Source organism: Euleptes europaea, chromosome 3 (genome assembly GCF_029931775.1).
Source record: "Euleptes europaea isolate rEulEur1 chromosome 3, rEulEur1.hap1, whole genome shotgun sequence".
In the NCBI taxonomy this organism is placed as follows: domain Eukaryota; kingdom Metazoa; phylum Chordata; class Lepidosauria; order Squamata; family Sphaerodactylidae; genus Euleptes; species Euleptes europaea.
This window is the reverse complement of record NC_079314.1, coordinates 96,002,214-96,019,781: the sequence shown is the minus strand read 5'-3', so window position 1 is coordinate 96,019,781 and position 17,568 is coordinate 96,002,214. Positions and strand designations below refer to the sequence as shown.

General features: G+C 44.8%; 1 protein-coding gene across 1 annotated transcript in view; it reads left to right on the top strand.

The window, feature by feature from the left end:
- PAH (phenylalanine hydroxylase) overlaps nt 1-17,568 on the top strand; it is a 54,589-nt gene that overhangs the window by 14,073 nt on the left and 22,948 nt on the right. Inside the window, exons 2-3 of the mRNA XM_056846568.1 lie at nt 1,925-2,032; nt 10,728-10,911. Coding sequence (XP_056702546.1) covers nt 1,925-2,032; nt 10,728-10,911 — 292 coding nt within the window. The remainder of the gene's footprint in view (nt 1-1,924; nt 2,033-10,727; nt 10,912-17,568) is intronic.

The window sequence follows — 17,568 nt, the reverse complement described above, 5'->3', positions numbered from 1 at the left end:
AAGCTGCCATACCGTGTCAGACCAGCGGTCTATCAAGGTCAGTACTTTCTTCTCTGATAGGCAGTGGCTGTCAGGTGGAGGTCTTTCATATCACCTGTTACCTGATCTTTTAAACTGAAGATTCTTGGGATTGTACCTGGAACCACCTGCCTTCAAAGCAGATGCTTTGCCACTGAGCCACAGCATCACGCTGTAATGCATGGAACTGTCCTTAGACCATTCTATCATTCTTGTGGTGCTGGTAGACACCTTTGAAACCATTATGATGAGGTGAACGAAAAGGATGTGCATGTGTCAAGACAGAAAGCAGCAGAAGGTACTAGTGAAGCCTTTACAGCACTTCAGTTTAGAGAAAAGATGACTCGAGAAGGGAACACAGATGATAACATTATGAGTAGCATGGTGTGGAAACTGTGGACAGAGAAACCCCACTTCCCAAATTTTTTAAAATTCCAAAAAGATCTACCAAGGAATGCCATAATATAAATCAAAGCCTTTCTTCTCCTTTCTTATCTACATGCCAGATATTGTATGGTATTGTTACCCACTCTCAACCTCTCCAGACAATGAGAAGTTTGAGGGACAGCACTTCTTCTGGGTTGGTTTCCTTTGATGAGAGAGAGAGAGAGAGCGTGAACTGGAGACTTACGGATTTTTGAAAAATTTCCCTTATTTACAACTATATAAGTAGAGCACAGGTGAAGGCCAAGAGACACTCCCACAGCTCAGCAGATCCCCAGTACTCTGTACACATCCCAACCCTTACGGATAAACATCTGTAGTTACTTCGGTGATACACTAGTAACTTGTGTACTAGGTTTTACATTTTGTGTATCTAACAACAGTTGAAAGTTTCTTGCACCCATGCTGAGTGACCGGATTACTCTTTGGGTTGGATTTTGTTTTGAACCAGCCTCTCTTTACAACATCCCCAACACATACACACTTTCTGTTGTGTATATGAATCGGGTACGATGGACGTACACTCCAATGCATCTGACGAAGAGAGCTCTTATTGACAGAAACTTATGCTGGAATAAATTTTGTTCATTTTTTTAAACTGCTCCCAGACTACTGTTTTATTCTGCTGCTACAGACTAATCCATTTGGAATTGCCCTCTCTTGCTTCAGCCAACTCAAAGCTTCTCTCTGGGTTGATTTCCAAACATCAGACCTGTTGTTTCTTGATTCGAGCACACTTTCTCCCTTCCTTAGCTGGAGAGTTTACCTTCTCCAAGCTCTGATGAGTTCCTTGACCAGATGGGAAACCATCTCCTAACAATTAGCTCCCATTGAGGAATGTTAACATGAATGGCTCCAGGGGGTTCGGAAGGACTTTCTCCTTTAGTAGTGGCCTTCCATCTTAGGGGTTTTTGTGTCTGTGTGAACCAAAATGATGTGTTCAATTACAAGACTGTAACCACACTGGCATCTAAGTAAAGGACTGCTGTCTTTTCTGGGGACAACATTAACTGGTGTAAAGAAGATCAAGGTCACATGGTACTCTAAACAAGTTCTTTGTTGATTGATTCAAGATTTCCATGGCAAAATTGTGCAACCTCCCGCTAGTCTTTTGACTCTTTCGTTTCTTCATTAACAAGGCAATTGGTAGTGAATGGCTTTCATTAGCTTGCTCCCCCCCACAAGAACCACTGACTACAACCTGGCCTTAACAAAAATGTAAAGTTTGTGAAATGAATATTCACGAGGGAAAGAATCCTGGCGGGATTTTGGTCTTCTGGTGAGCCCCCCTGGTGTGCATCAATTGTTGAATGACAAGAGGCCTAGAACAGAAATGATCCATGTAGGAAGTACTGCTGGCCTTTTGATGAAGGCCCATTCTCTTGTGGTATACACTATATTGTTAATTTCCAAGCAGGGAAGACGCAGCTAACTTCACGTAACACATATTTTGTTTTTGTAGGAATCTATGTACATTGAAGAAAACACTTTCAAGAGTAGTGCATTCTCCTTGATCTTCTCTCTCAAGGAAGAAGTTGGAGCTTTGGCTAAAATTCTACGCATTTTTGAGGTATGTGGTTTACCAGGTTCTACAGGGAGAGAGAATTCATAGTCCAGTGGCAGTGGTCAAAAATGCAATTCCAATGTATTATGTTTTGCTGTTGATTGACATGAATAGCATTGCCATGTTCTCCCTGGCCACTGATGGAGAGGGTGGGGCAGGGAGGATTGCTAGCTCCAGGTTGAGCAACTCCTGGAGATTTGGGGGTGGAGCCTGGGGAGGACCTCAGTGGGGTACAATGCAATAGAGTCCACCCTCCAAAGCATCCACTTTTTTCCAGGGGAACTGATCTGGGTAGTCTGGAGATGAGCTGTAATTCCTGGGGGTTCCCAGGCCCCACCTGGAGGCAGGCAACCCTACTTATGAATTATACTGGAGCAGTGGAAACCAGACACCAGTCAAATGTGTATGAAAAATACAATAAGACATACATATCAAGCATAAATTGATTAATGCATGCATACTCACTATAGCATCAGGCGGTACCAGATAGTGGCAAATTCCAGTTGCGATGGTGCTGTACTCAGCATCCCTGTCACATACATATGCATTTATGCTGAGTCATTCTTTCCCCTTGATGCTTTGACCCTTCTTGGCTCACACTGTCCAGGAAGCTGAAAGTGAGTTCCAGATAGAGTTGCCAACCTCCTGGTAATAGCTGGAGATCTCCTGCTATTAAAACTGAACTCCAGCCGATAGAGATCAGTTCACCTGGAGAAAATGGCCACTTTGGCAATTGGACTGTATGGCATTGAAGTCCTCCCCTCCCCAAACCCCTCCCTCCTCTGGATCTGCCCCAAAAACCTCCCATCAGTGGCAAAGAGAGACCTGGCAACCCTAGTCCCAGAATATCTGTCAGACCAGAAGATTTCCAAACAACGCCAGGCACAATTTTTGAAAGCAGACAGTGAGATTCCAGAATAACTGTCAGATAACCAACCAAATAATTTTGTGTGGGTTTAGAACATTTCTGGTATTTACAACTGGCACTGATTGGATTGGATTTTGATTAGTAAATGACTAACAGTAAAACCCTACAGATTTACCAGATATGGCTGGTAGTGTTTCCAGTGTCCATTGTGATAGCAAAGTGCCTCTCTGCCTTCATGGGAACCACTGCCAGCAATATCTGTGATAACAAATTCGATTCCAGCAGCACCTGGACTATCTGACAAAGGGAGCTTTGACTCTCAAAAGCTTTTGCCCCCCAAATCTCAGTCTCTAAGGTGCTACTGGACTTGAATCCAGCTCTTCTACGGCAGAGCAACATGGCAGCTCTCCTGAAACAACCTGCGATAATGTGGTTTGTAGCTTCTTTTTATTCATGATAACATGTTCCCAAGGAAGTCCAGAAGTGCTTAGCATGGGTCAAAGGAGGGATGAGGAGAACCTGTTTCTGTTCCAGAAAGTTCTGATGCAGGTTAGGCCTCACATTCTGCTTCCAAAGTGGGCCTCATGCCCAATGGAACGTGGAAGATCTGGGTTAGTTTCAGAAACCTTTCTGTCCCAGTTAGAACTGGGGGTTCCAGCATAGATTTTGTGTTGGGTGGAATTCAGCTCCCTTGTTAATAAAAAATGGTTAGCGTGACGTGGTGTCTCTCTACAGCACATCACAGAAGTGCGCGGAACTCTCTGAATCCACAAAGATGATTCAGCTTCTCCCTACCCTTTCTGTTAAGCAAACAGAACTTCAGAACAAGTGTTATCTCTTTCGGTATTTGGGATACGCTTGGCATGACCCAGGTTTGCTTCAGTAAGGGAAACTATTCCGGCTATCTTGAAAGAGTCACTTTTGCAAAGTAGTTTGGCAGCAGAAAAGTTAACATCATTCCCAGAGGGGAGTGATGTTTGTATATTGATGCAACTGGCGTAGTCATTTGCTGTAGGATATCTGTTTCTGATGGGACCAGCTTAAAAATTAACCAGTTTCTCTTACATGGAAAAGGCCCAGTGGTGTAAAGTTTCATCAGACGAAAAGAACAAAAGAGACAACATTTGGACAGACTGAACATTGCTGAGAATTCAGTTGTATTATGACTTAGACAGCCCCAATTTGACAATCCTTCTTGCTTTCCAAAGGATAAAATGCAGACTGTTAGATATAGGATTCCAAGATCTAAATAGTGCTGCTAATAAAACATGTTCACCATTACATATAGGGGTACCTTTTGGTGTTTACTAACCCTCCCTATACTTAACTCACCTGTGTGATCCCTCTCAACGTGGAGTCATTTCTCTGGCTAGATTTAATGTTTTGCTATCTACGCTACTTGAAGGCAGATTTTGGAAAATCCCTCTGTCTGCCAGGCTTTGCCCCTGTGACAACAATTGTATTGAAACAGTTGCACATGTCTTATTTTATTGCAGTTTCTATACAGAATCTCGCAATTAACTATTAAACCCCCTGTTGATTGATAGACAGAATGTCCCAGATTCTTTTAATGTCGCCTATTTATTGAATAACCATTCCCCTCAAATATTGGAGATGGTGGCACAGTTTTTAAAGTTTGTTTTAAAAGCCCGCCAAACAGTTAATTAGATGGTATTATCAACCAGCAATGTTATATTTAAAAATACTAACTATTTTTAAAGGGCACCTTTTAATATTTCTATTCCTTTCATATCCTTTTGTATTTTGCCTTTTTATGCCAATAAAGGAATGATTGATTGATTGACAATCCTTCTTTATACTGAAAATGTATTTTTTCGCTATATTTTTATTGCATCCTTCTTCAAAGGAGCTCAGGGTATTGTGTATCATTCTGCCCTCCTGTTTTTTTATTCTCACAACAACCCTGTCAGGTAGGTCAGTTTGAAAGGGGATTGACTGGCCCAAGGTCATCCAGGAGGCAGAGTGGGTAGTTGAATCTGGATCTCATGGAGCCTAGTCTATCACCCTAACCGATACACCATGCTGCCTCGACATGAAAATTCAGCACAAAGTAGTATCTCTGTATCGTTTTCCCAGGGAAAAAATTTCTTCTGACTATACCCCAGTGCACTGACATTTATTTATTTATTTACTTCATTTATGCCCCACCTTCCCCCCCCCCAAAGTGGCTTACATCATTCTTTCCCCTTCTGTTTTATGCTCACAACACCCTTGTCAGGTAGGTTGGGCTGTGCATGTGAATCTGGCCCAAGGTCACCCAGCAAGCTTCCATGGCAGAATGGGGACTCGAACCAGGGTCTCCTAGATCCTAGACCAACACTCTATCCGTTACATAATGCTGGCTCATTTATTGTGAAATTATCATGATTAAACTCTTGAACAGTTTTGGCTCAGAACGGGGTAGTGAGTCAGTCTGACTTTGCAATAGGATGACATAGAAAGCTACTATTTAATTCCTTGGTGCAATTGGGGGGAAATGCAGAAAAATCTCGGCATTAAAAACTCTTCATCTAAACAAAGACTGATTTAAAAATTGTTGAACGATATGGTGTCAGATCAGACCTTGGGATAGCGGAACAGCTGTATCACGTGGTGTCCTTTCTATGGTTAAAAGAAGTTCTGGAGTAAGAGAACTCCTTAATGTGTTGTATTTGGGTTGTAAGAATCTTCAATGAAGGCCAACATTTGGTAATACGGGATGACCTTCATTGTGGCACCTTGGAAGTAGCATTGCCATCTCTTGTTTTCCCCATGCCAATTCATCGTTGGCATGTAGTTGCATAAAATATTTCAGAAGATGCAAATTTCTATTTTGCTAGTTGGCTAGCCGGGAGATGAAAATAGTTAAACAATAAGCTACTTTAAAACTGAGCAGGCAGCCAATCTCATGGCAGTAATAAAGAAGTAAGAGGGTTTGGGCTCAATTTTTATATAAGGACAAATTGACTGTGATATCAGAGATATGCTTTAGGGAGACTTTAAGAGGAACATCTCATTTCCTGGAGAAGGATTTAAGACACCCCACCAGTTATTCTGAATCTCTCAGTATCTGCCACATACATAAATGTAGGCTTTCAAGTTAGGATAATGAAGTCAGCAGGTGAGTTGAATGGGTGTATTAAGTCAGTTCAAGGCTGTTAACGGTAGGATGTTTTGGAGGACATTAATTCACAGGGTCACCATGAGTTGGAAGCGACTTGGCTGCACTTGCAAACACACACATTACGTCAGTTGCACTTCTAGCATTAGACACTAGGTGGAGCATTAGTACTGAAATGTAATTATGATTTATAACGTGCTGTAGATATTTTTGATTAAAACGTTTAATAATAATAATGGAGAACGCACTTGGGTACATTCTTATAATGCAGAAGTCTCTGAAACTGGATGAATGTTATTAAATTTCTGCATAGAACAGAAATCTTCTTAATCTTTGATGAAGCAGCTGCAAAGATGAAAACAAATGGAAGCCATACAGCAACTTAGTTGTAACTGTTTCGCAGTGATAGGGGTTTAGTCATGGCTAAAGGGCTGTGCCAACATTCAAAAGCATGTGCAGTGTAGATGCATAGAAAACAGTGGGATTGCACCCACTGTTTCCATTCACCAGATCTCTGTGGGTTGAGTATGAATGTCTCCAGACAGCCCCTCTATGTGTTGGAGTATCTACGTGTAGACTCTTCTATGTAATTGGGAAGACAGCAAAAATCAGGGTCCTGATGCCACATATTGAGTTTTATATGCATAGACTTTTTTGCAGAGACCCCTATGTGTGCACATTTGGCTGAATACAGATTCTAAAGCTGTGGTATGACCCTGTTTCCCTGTACACAGTGCTCTTTTTGAACTTCTGCATAGCTCTTCTCTTCAGACCAGCATCCCCAGTCTGTTTGAGCCTGCAGGCACCACTGGAATTATGACACAGGGTGGAATGTGCAATCAGCAAATAACTGCTGCGTAGGGTTGCCTGGTCCTTCTTCGCCACCGGCGGGAGGTTTTTGGGGTTTGGGGAGGGGAGGGACTTCAATGCCATAGAGTTCAATTGCCAAAGCGGCCATTTTCTCCAGATGAACTGATCTCTATCGGCTGGAGATCAGTTGCAATAGCAGGAGATCTCCAGCTAGTACCTGGAGGCTGGCAACCCTACTGCTGCAGGAGATGAAGTCATCCACAAAATGGTTGTCATGGGAGGTGGAGCTGTTACCCAAATCGGTCTACACGTGTCAGGGCCGTAATGTGCAAAGGCGTCCCCCTTGCTAGCACAGATAGGGTTGCCAGGTCCCTCTTTGCCACTGGCTGGAGGTTTTTGGGGCGGAGCCTGAGGAGGGCGGGGTTTGAGGAGGGGGACCAATGCCGTAGAGTCCAATTGCCTAAGCGGACATTTTCTCCAGCTGAACTGATCTCTATCGGCTGGAGATCTGTTGTAATAGCAGGAGATCTCCAGCTAGTACCTGGAGGTTGGCAACCCTAAGCACAGAGCAAACATGCATTTTGGGTATCTTAAGGGCTGATTGAATGACCAGTTCATAAACTGGAATTCTCATCTCATGATACATAAAGCTCTTTTCTCAGATTAACACTCAGCTTCACAATACCCTTGTGAGGTAGGTCAGTCACTAGTATGGCAAACCACACATATTGGGCCAGTTCTTATGTAACTTTACTGGTGTGTTGCTGCTTCCTTTGTGGTTGCTTTCCAGTGTTCTCTGGGAAACTGAGAAGAGGCATGAAGACTAAATGGGACAGAGAAATGATGTTTTACTTTAGTGTGGGGCTGAAGCACATAACAGATTATCCATACACACTCCCCCATTCTATGAGAGCAGTGTAGGAACCATAGGGATTATGGCAATCATTTTGTTCCTATAGCATATTATTATTATTACTTACTACATTTCTTCCATCATAGAATGCAGATCTATGTGTTAAGTCCTTCTGATTTGTCCCCTCACATAAGCCTGCTTTCCTGTCCCCTTTCACCCTATGGCTTTTTGAATGCTAGCAGATACTCCTTTAAGGTCCCCCTTTCCACAGCTGTATCGGCCATCTGTCCCCTTGTGGGGTCCCCTAATCACTCACTTTCCTCTGCAATGAACCCATGAGTTCTTGCACAAAGGGGTCACTTGGGGTCTCACCTTCTTCTCACCCTGCCATTATTCAGTGAGGTTGCCAGGGCTTTACACCAGCCCAGAGATCCCCAAAAACTAATCCTAGGGCTTCGGCTGAAAGGACTGCAACATTCCCCTTTGTTGTTTTTGAAGGTATGATCCAGGCTACCTCTGTTACTGATGTGAAACATCAGGGGAATGCTTGCTGGCCTTTAGAAGTCCGTCTCCTTGGCCAAATCAGCCGTATAAATCAAAAGCCTTAATTCCAGCGATGAGACTGATGGAGCCTTAGCTTAAAGCAGACTTATGACTGGCTGTGTCTGGTCTCCATCATTATCAATCTTGCTTGGAGTAATTTTAACTTTTCCCTAATGCTGGGGTCCTCTTGTGATTTGTGAGCGCCTAATTCAATAGCAAACACAAAGCGTTGTCTGTGTGTATGATGCAGACCTTTCGGGAACTAAAACAACTTGACCTTAGGGCACAGCCCAGCGAAATGCATTCTTGGCATGGAGGCAAACTCATTGAGGAGGGGCATCTTCCCTGAACCTCAGGATTTGAATGCATGTCTGACCTTTTCACCTTATTGGGTTGGTATCTGGCCAAACAAGTTAGGTTCATCTGTAGTGCCCAATGTTGAAAACGTAAAATGAACATCCAGGGATGCTTATTGTCTCTTTTGACAAGACAGTTTCGATTTCTCCCTCTCTCTCTCTCTCTGTGTGTGTGTGAGAGAGAGAGACACACACAGAGAGAGATTGTCAGCAGTATGTAAAGGCTTGCTTTTGAATTTGACAAAGATTAAATTTCAAAACAATGTATTTTAATAGCATTTAGTATGCAGCAATCTTCACATTATGTGGCCATTATTACTGCCTGAGAGGCTGTTTACAACTCTTTTACTGAACTAGTGCCTGTAGTTGTTATCAACACAGATTTATGCAGTTATTCCCTCTTCTTCTGTAGGCAAAGAGATTTGTGTTTTGGGGTGCATGCCTAGAACCCATTTAACTGTTTACAACAGCTGTCATTTATGCACAAAGCTGCATTGGCTTCTGCAAAATAATCACAGGGTGGCATGAAACAGGGATGGACGGCGAGAGTTGCTCCCCAGAAATGGCACCCCCTGTGTGCTGGGTTTCCCCAGAAATGGCACCCCCTGCGTGCTGGGTTTCCTTTTGTAGGGTGCCCTGCGCCTCACCTCCATCCTGCCTTCATGTACTTATCCTTCCCATATAATGGGCAAGGAATACAGGGTGACTTTCCTTTGCTTGTATCCCTTCCCCCCACCAGCCCCTGCCTTCTAGACAATGACCAACAACAAGTTTACCTCTCTACTCTGTATGTGTCCTGATCTAACTGTCTTTATTCTCCCAAGTCATAGAATCATAGAGTTGGAAGGGACCACCAGGGTCATCTAGTCCAACCGCCTGCACAACGCAGGAAATTCACAACCACCCCCCCACACCCCCAGTGACCAGAAGATGGCCAAGATGCCCTCCCTCTCATCTTCTGCCCAAGGTCACAGAATCAGCATTGCTGACAGATGGCCATTGCTTACAGTCATGCAGCCCTGCCTGGTGATAGCTATAAGCAAAAACTCCCCCCCCCCAAGCAATTCAGTCACAGCCCCAGAAAAGGAAATTGCTCAGGCAAACAGGATCAATGCTTAAATAGAATTGGACCCACCCCCGGCTAATGAGAAAGTGGAAATGTTGTGTATAGAAATGCCTTTGGGGATGATCCTGTTTGGTTGGAATATCAGCCAGCTTTTCTGGTTGGCCAATGACCTTGTCAGACACTGCTTTCTTGAGTCACCATCTCCTCTCTGCCCATAAAACTGAAACTACTTAGGGAGAGAAGAGAATAATTGGAAAGTTCATTAATGTCATAAACCACTCTGTTCAGATTTAGAACCTTTCAAATATTAGAGTGATTTGGGTCAGATCTTGATTAGTAAATTTCTGGTCGCCCATCCATACAAAATAGTGATCTGAGCTCTTTAGAAGAAGAGTAAGATGCAAATGCAAATAATTTACAAATAAATTATCCTCATTAAAATTCCCATCAAGATTTGGTGGGCTCTGGCAGGCAAGAAGGAAGGGGGCCATATTCATGTCTCCATTGCCTTCGTTCTGTTGTCTATAGAGAAGCTTCTGTAAGGTCCACAAAGCAATATCATTATATCTGTTTCTTTCATATGAGTCTTTAAATCTGGAGAGCCTTCGTGGTGTAGTGGTTAAGAGCAGTGGTTTGGAGTGGTTGGAGTCTGATCTGGAGAACCGGGTTTGATTCCCAACTCTTCCACATGAGCTGCAGAGGCTAATCTGGTGAACTGGATTTGTTTCCCCTCTCCTACACCAGAAGCCAGCTGGGTGACCTTGGGCTAGTCACAGCTCTCTTAGAGTTCTCTCAGCCCCAGCTACCTCACAGGGTGTCTGTTGTAGGGAGGGGAAGGGAAGGCAATTGTAAGACGGTTTGAGTCTCCCTTAAGTGGTAGAGAAAGTCAGCATATAAAAACCAACTCTTCTTCTTCTTCTTCCTCCTCCTCCTCCAAAGGGTTTTGAATGAACAATACAAATATTAATTTTTACAAAGATTCTTGTCCTGAATATTTTTTTCACTCAATGCTATGCATGGACCATTAACTAGCCTCTTTCTAGGTCACTATAAAATATTTATGGTATTAGTTTCTTTCTTCTAGGAAAAAGGGATAAACTTGACCCACATTGAGTCCCGACCTTCCCGGCTCAACAAAGATGAATATGAATTCTTCATAAACCTGGACAGCAAGAATATCCCTGCTCTGGAGGACATTGTCAAGGCTTTGAGAGATGATATTGGAGCCAACGTTCACGAGCTTTCACGAGAAAAGAGGAAGGATGCTGGTAAGAAGATATTGCTGATTCTAATGTTGGCTGTGCATTATTTGTTATAACCCCTCAGTCTTATTGAGTCTTTTTCACTAAGTAAATTTTACATTGTCTCAGGTGTGTAAGAGTGCGACATAAAAACTAGAGCACTGGATTTTAACCTAAGAGAGCTGAGTTCATACTCTGCTTACTTGTGAAGTTCTCCAGTAAACACTAGGCAAGTCACTGCCTCTCAGGTGAGCCTACTTGAAGGATAGCTGTGAGGGTAAAGTGGCCAAGAATTAAAACAGGAGTGCAGCGGCACCTTAAAGAAAATTTGTTCCATCATAGAGAGCCAGCGTGAGGTAGTGGTTAAGAGTGGTGGTTTGGAGCGGTGGACTCTAATCTGGATAACTGGGTTTGATTCCCCACTCCTCCACATGAGCTGCGGATGCTAATCTGGTGAACCAAGGTGGTTTCCCCACTCCTACACATGAAGCCAGCTGGATGACCTTGATCTAGCCACAGCTCTCTTACAGCTCTTTCAGCCCCACCCACCTCACAAGGTGTTTGTTGTGGGGAGGGGAAGGGAAGGTGGTTGTAAGCCGGTTTGATTCTTCCTTAAGTGGTACAGAAAGTTGGCATATAAAAACCAATTCTTCTTCTTCTACCATTGCTGTTGAGGTACAACCACCTGTTCTGATTTTGCTCATTTGTTTGGATTAGTAGTGATCACTATGGGGACTGGGAGAGGATGAGATGTTCAGGGACCTTGGCGCAGTGGTAGACCACCTGCTTGGCATGAAGAAGGTCCCAAGTTCAATACCTGCCATCTCCAGTTAAAAGGACCAGATAGTGGGGTGATGTGAAAGACCTCTGCCTGAGGCCCTGGGGAGCTGTTGCCAGTCTAAGAAACAACATAGACCTCAATGGACCAAGGCCCTGACTCAGTATAAGGCAGTGTCATGTGTCCAAGTGTTTAATGGCTGGCCAGTAACCTCTGCAGGCAGAGGTGGATCTACTGTGAAACTAATGAAGCTTAAGCTTCAGAGCCCCTAATCTCGGAGGGGGCCCCTGAAGCCACTTTTTTTTTAATGAGTGAATTTCTCAACAAAATCGATGGAGTTTTTTAAGTGATCAAATCATAAGCCAATGGGTTGAAGTACTTAATATTGACTTCAGAATATGCTCTAATACCCATTTTACATGGCCTTAAAATGTCCCTGTCATTGGTCAAATTTCAAAAATTTCTTGGGGGCTTGCAGCGCTCAAACCCTCAGCTGTAAGGGCTCACTGAGCTCGCCAGAATCTATTCACACATTTTGGCAGCTGGATCCTCAATAGTTCCGTAGTTTCATTTCATCACTGTATGGCCCATTTTCAAGGACTCCACCCCACCCACCCTGTTCTCCACCATTTCAGCCTCAAGGTCCTCGCAAGGGCAGCAATGCCCTTTGGACCTTGTTGTACGATGCCCTATTGTTGCTGGTTGCGAAGGGGCCCCCATAATAGTTCAAGCTTCAGGGCCCCAAAAATGTAGGTCCGCAGGAAGCTGTTAATCAGGGCATATCTCTCCGGCCATTTGTTTGTTTTTCAGAATTCACTATTTATACATTCTTTAGTCATTTTAAACACCACACAGGTTAGGCGCATCATCAGAGGGTAGCTGGCCGCTTACAGTGTGCCATTGGATTAATACAAACTATCTTAATGCTAATGTTTGGTTCCACGTACGCATGCACACACATCTCACTCTTATGAATACCCACCCGACTCTTCAGATAGCAGATGTGATTCTAACAGGATTTCTGTTAGAGATGGCTTTAAATGCTTTCGGTCTGCGGCCTTCCTTCCTTCCTGGGAGCAACATGAAAGGACATTAATATCTTCCTGAAATAAATCCTGATAATCTCCTTATGCTTTCCTTTGTGTCCTATCCATGACATGACATGAGAGGAGAAGGGAAATATTTGGTGGAGTTAGACCCTTCCATTCAGAAAAGGGACATGTCAGACAAAGAGTTATGGCTTAGCAGGGAATCACAATCACCTAAAGTGGAACGTTTAATTGCTTTCTGAGTGTGGGTGCCTGGATTCATCTTTTTGAATTTTGCCAAAAAAAATCCCTCTTCTCTGCTTCTTTCTACCATGAAGTCGCTTCTGTTACCCAGGTTTGGAAGTACATCCCATTGAAATCATTGCCACTTCCTCTCAAGCAAATGCAGTTAATATCAGGCGGTAAGGGGCTGCTTTATACAGCCTTTTTTGTATGTTGTGAAGCTGTCCCAAGTCAGAACACGTTTATCACAAAAAGTTAAAGAGGTCATGTTTGGCAGCAAAAAATGCATCCCATTTTCCAGCCTCCAATCCTCATTGCTATAAATGCACTTCACTCCAGGGGACAACATCAGTAAAACTATTCATTTCAGGCATGGTCGATTCAACTTTATGTGTCGTTTTTCCAAAGAACACTGGCTTAGTAAAAACTGTCACATGTCTGGATATGTTAAAAATGGCTGAGAGTGTTGGCTCTAGGAGGGAAGGTGTAGAGAGAGGAAGGTGATGGAGAAATGGCAATACGTTTGTATAGACCTGAAAGGCTTCACAAATGGCTCATAATGGACGGGTATTGCCACTAGGAGGTCATGCAGTGGCTAACATTTGCTTGTGGAACAGGGTCAGACTGGTTGATACCCAAGACATATGTGATCGTATTTCCCAAGAGTTTTTAAAGGCTACAAACATTTAAGGGTGGACCCTTAGATGTGAGGTAAGTTAGGCTGAGTGTAACTGGCCCAAGATCAACTGGCTAGCTTCCCTGGGGAACTCAAACCTGGGTCTTCCAAATCCTAGTCTAACACTCTTAACTGCTACACCACACTGGCTCTCCTGCTTAAACCTCTCGCGACTGCAGGACAAGAAAAGGCCAGAAAGCGCCCCTTGCAAAGCAGCTCCGCACCTTCTGTATTCATAGAGTTGCCAGGTCTCTCTTTGCCATTGGCGGGAGGTTTTGGGGGTGGAGCCTGAGGGGGGCGGGAATTGGGGACGGGAGGGACTTCAATGCCATAGAGTCCAATTACCAAAGCGGCCATTTTCTCCAGGTGAACTGACCTCTATCGGCTGGAGATCAGTTATAATAGCAGGAGATCTCCAGCTTGTACCTGGAGGCTGGCAACCTTATATATTTGGCACCGCTGATTTTGTAACTGCAAACTCCATCTCCAGCCGCACACGAGTTATTTATTTGTTAAAACGAGGGTCCCAGTGATTTGCCATGAAAATGCAGCCTACGTCTTTCCCGAGGCTTTTCAATTGGAGCAAGAAATAGAGCATTAGACACCCCCCACCCCGAGCCTAGAGTACAAGAATTAAATATGATTCTGTCTCAGCGGAAGAGGGAAGAATTACAATTTATTGCTCTTTGGAGAAAAGCTGGAGGCTGAGGGTCTGTGGATGCCTTGTTTGCTAGGACCCCGGGGCTGACCGGAGCAGTTGGCTGTGTTTAAAGAGACCCAAACCTGTGCCCAGAAATGACCATCAATCTAAACAATCCTGTCTCTTACCCCTCCCCAGAATGGGCAGAATGTTCGGCAGCACCCCGGGAGCCCTTCTGTTTTGTTGCCCCCTCATATAAATAGCTTATTAGCATCCCATTAAGCATCTGACCCCATGTTAAATTGGTCACCACTTGGGTGTCCATCGCAGGCCCATAAAATACTGCTGTTCCTCCTACAGACAAATCAATATTTATTACTGATCAGCCCACATTGGCTCTGCAGAGCTTCACAGTGGGTCAGTGTTGCAACAGCTTGCTCTGGCCATTCATTAACGGGAGGAGGGGGGGGGAGACAGCCAGTCTGGTTAACCCGGGCAGAGGGAGGCGCGTGGAAGAGCCAAATGGCTCCCGGTTTTAAGTGAAGGGGTAATTAGATTTTATGCTGTTGGGAGTAGGTTGCTTGGGTGTGTTGCTGAGGTTGTTCCTTAAATAGGGTTGCCAGCCTCCAGGTGTTAGCTGGAGATCTCCTGCTATTACAACTGATCTCCAGCCGATACAGATCAGTTCACCTGGAGAAAATGGCCGCTTTGGCAATTGGACTCTATGGCATCAAAGTCCCTCCCCTCCCCAAACCCTGCCCTCCTCAGGCTCCACCCCAAAAACCTCCAACTGGTGGCGAAGAGGGTCCTGGCAACCCTATCCTTAAAGGCATTGCCACTGGAGTCTGGCAGAGGAAAGACAGTGCAACTGAAAGTCGCCTTCAGAACAACTGTGCAACTCAGCTGAATCAGACCAATGCCCAGGCAAGCCTAGTTGCTGCTGAAAACAATCGGTTTCCAGCAGCAACTAGGCTTGCCAAACTCCATTCAATCAGCCCAAAAGATACCCAAAATGCATGTTTGCTCTGTGCTTAGGGTTGCCAACCTCCAGGTACTAGCTGGAGATCTCCTGCTATTACAACAGATCTCCAGTCGATAGAGATCAGTTCAGCTGGAGAAAATGTCCGCTTAGGCAATTGGACTCTACGGCATTGGTCCCTCTCCTCAAACCCCGCCCTCCTCAGGCTCCGCCCCAAAAACCTCCAACCAGTGGCAAAGAGGGACCTGGCAACCCTATCTGTGCTAGCAAGGGGGACGCCTTTGCACATTACGGCCCTGACACGTGTAGACCGATTTGGGTAACAGCTCCACCTCCCATGACAACCATTTTGTGGATGACTTCATCTCCTGCAGCAGTAGGGTTGCCAGCCTCCAGGTACTAGCTGGAGATCTCCTCCTATTGCAACTGATCTCCAGCTGACAGAGATCAGTTCACTTGGAGAAAATGGCCGTTTTGGCAATTGGACTCTATGGCATTGAAGTCCCTCCCCTCCTCAAACCCTGCCCTCCTCAGGCTCCGCCCCCTCCCACTGAAGAGGGACTTGGCAACCCTAGCTGCAACTATCCAGAGGCCTATGGCATGAAGGTGAGGGTAGGGATTAGTGTTGCCAGCTTTGGGTTGGGAAATACCCAGAGATTTTTGGGGCAGAGCCTGAGGATGGTGGGGTTTGGGTAGGGGAGGGACTTCAATGCCATAGAGTCCAATTGCTAAAGTGGCCATTTCCCCCTGGAATGACAGGTTGTCTCCAGACTTCAGAGATCAGTTCCCCTGGAGAAAAGGGATGCTTTTCAAGGGTGGACTCTGTGACATTGTACGCCACTGGGCTCCCTGTCCTCCCCAGACTTCATCCCCAAGTTTCTAAGAGTTTCTTCTCCTGGATCTGGCAACCCTATACCCCATCCCCTGCTGGTGAGGGCCACCCTCTATGGCTTTCTCCTGGTGTTAGCATAGTGGCTAAGGGAATAAGCTGTGATCCAGAAGATCCCTGATTCGAACCTTGCCACTGTCCCAAACTCATTAAGTGCTCTTAGGCAAGTAGAGTCATTTATGTATGGTCGCTTTAATCTCCTTTATTTCCTGTTTCAGCCAGGATCAAACTTTTCAGTATGCACGCTATCTTGTTCCTTGGAAGCTCAACGCTGTTTCGACGCAAAACAAACCCGGCTCTTTCCATTCCTCTTCTGGCCTGAATTAAACCATTGATCCTGGCTCATTCCAGAGTCACAGAGCGTGCATACTCCATTAGGGGGAAACACAGAAGATTGGCTTCTCTCACAGCCAATCACGAAGCAGTGTGTAAAGAGGCGGGGATTCAAGCACTTCCTGCTGCCTCAGAGCTCTTTCTGAGCAAATGAAAGACTTTTTAAAAACGAGGCTTGGATTTCTCCCCCCCCCCAGCACCTTCTTTCAGATTGCTCCGTTTTTGTATGTGTTTTTGTTGTTAAAATGCTTTTTTATGTGGCAGCTGGGTTTGGGGGGGGGAAGGAAATTTTCTCTCACGGTAAGCACTGCAAAGTAAGCCAATTACAGAGCAGCATTTAAAGGGGTGGGACTTGATTTGAGCTTGGGAGACTGCTTATCTGTATTCATGGCTCGATTAGCACACAGTTTTGTCCCTGATCATTCAAGCCAATGCATACAGTTTTCCCCAAATCGGGCTACATTAATGTGCAATGAATTCAGGTCCAACCCCAACCCATGCATAAAAGGCCTAGCTCTTTTTAAACCTCTGCCCCCCTCCTATCTGCAGTACAGGGTTAATAAGACAGGCCTACAGACCTTGTTAAAGGATTATATCAAAGTAATATATGTTAAGTGCTTTACAATGTAGCCCTATGCAAAGTTGCTCCATTGTAAGCCTACTGAAATCTTCAGGTTTGGACTGAAGTAACTCTACATAGGACTGCACTGAAAATCACGGAAGCTGCTACATAGGGGCAGACTCTCCCTTTATCTTAACTCAGAAAATTCCTGGTGGGCTGTTGTCACGAAGGCCCACTGAACCACATAGCCCCTGTAGTGCTGGCTGAGCCCCAGGGCCTCCTCAGCTTCAACCCGAGGCTGCAGCAACGATGACAGTGGGTGTAGATTTGCTGATGGGTGAGCCCCAACACCCTTTGCCACTGTTGCCACAGCTCTTGCAATGCTGCTTGGACTACAGGGGCCACTTGGCTCATCTTGGCTTGTCCCATTCTTTTTAAATAGCCATCTTAGCTAGTTTACACTACTACATCATGGGATAGTGAATTCCCTAACTGAGCATTCAGCTAATTTACTGTAAGGTCATTTGTTGTCTGTGGAGGGAAATACTCCATGCGT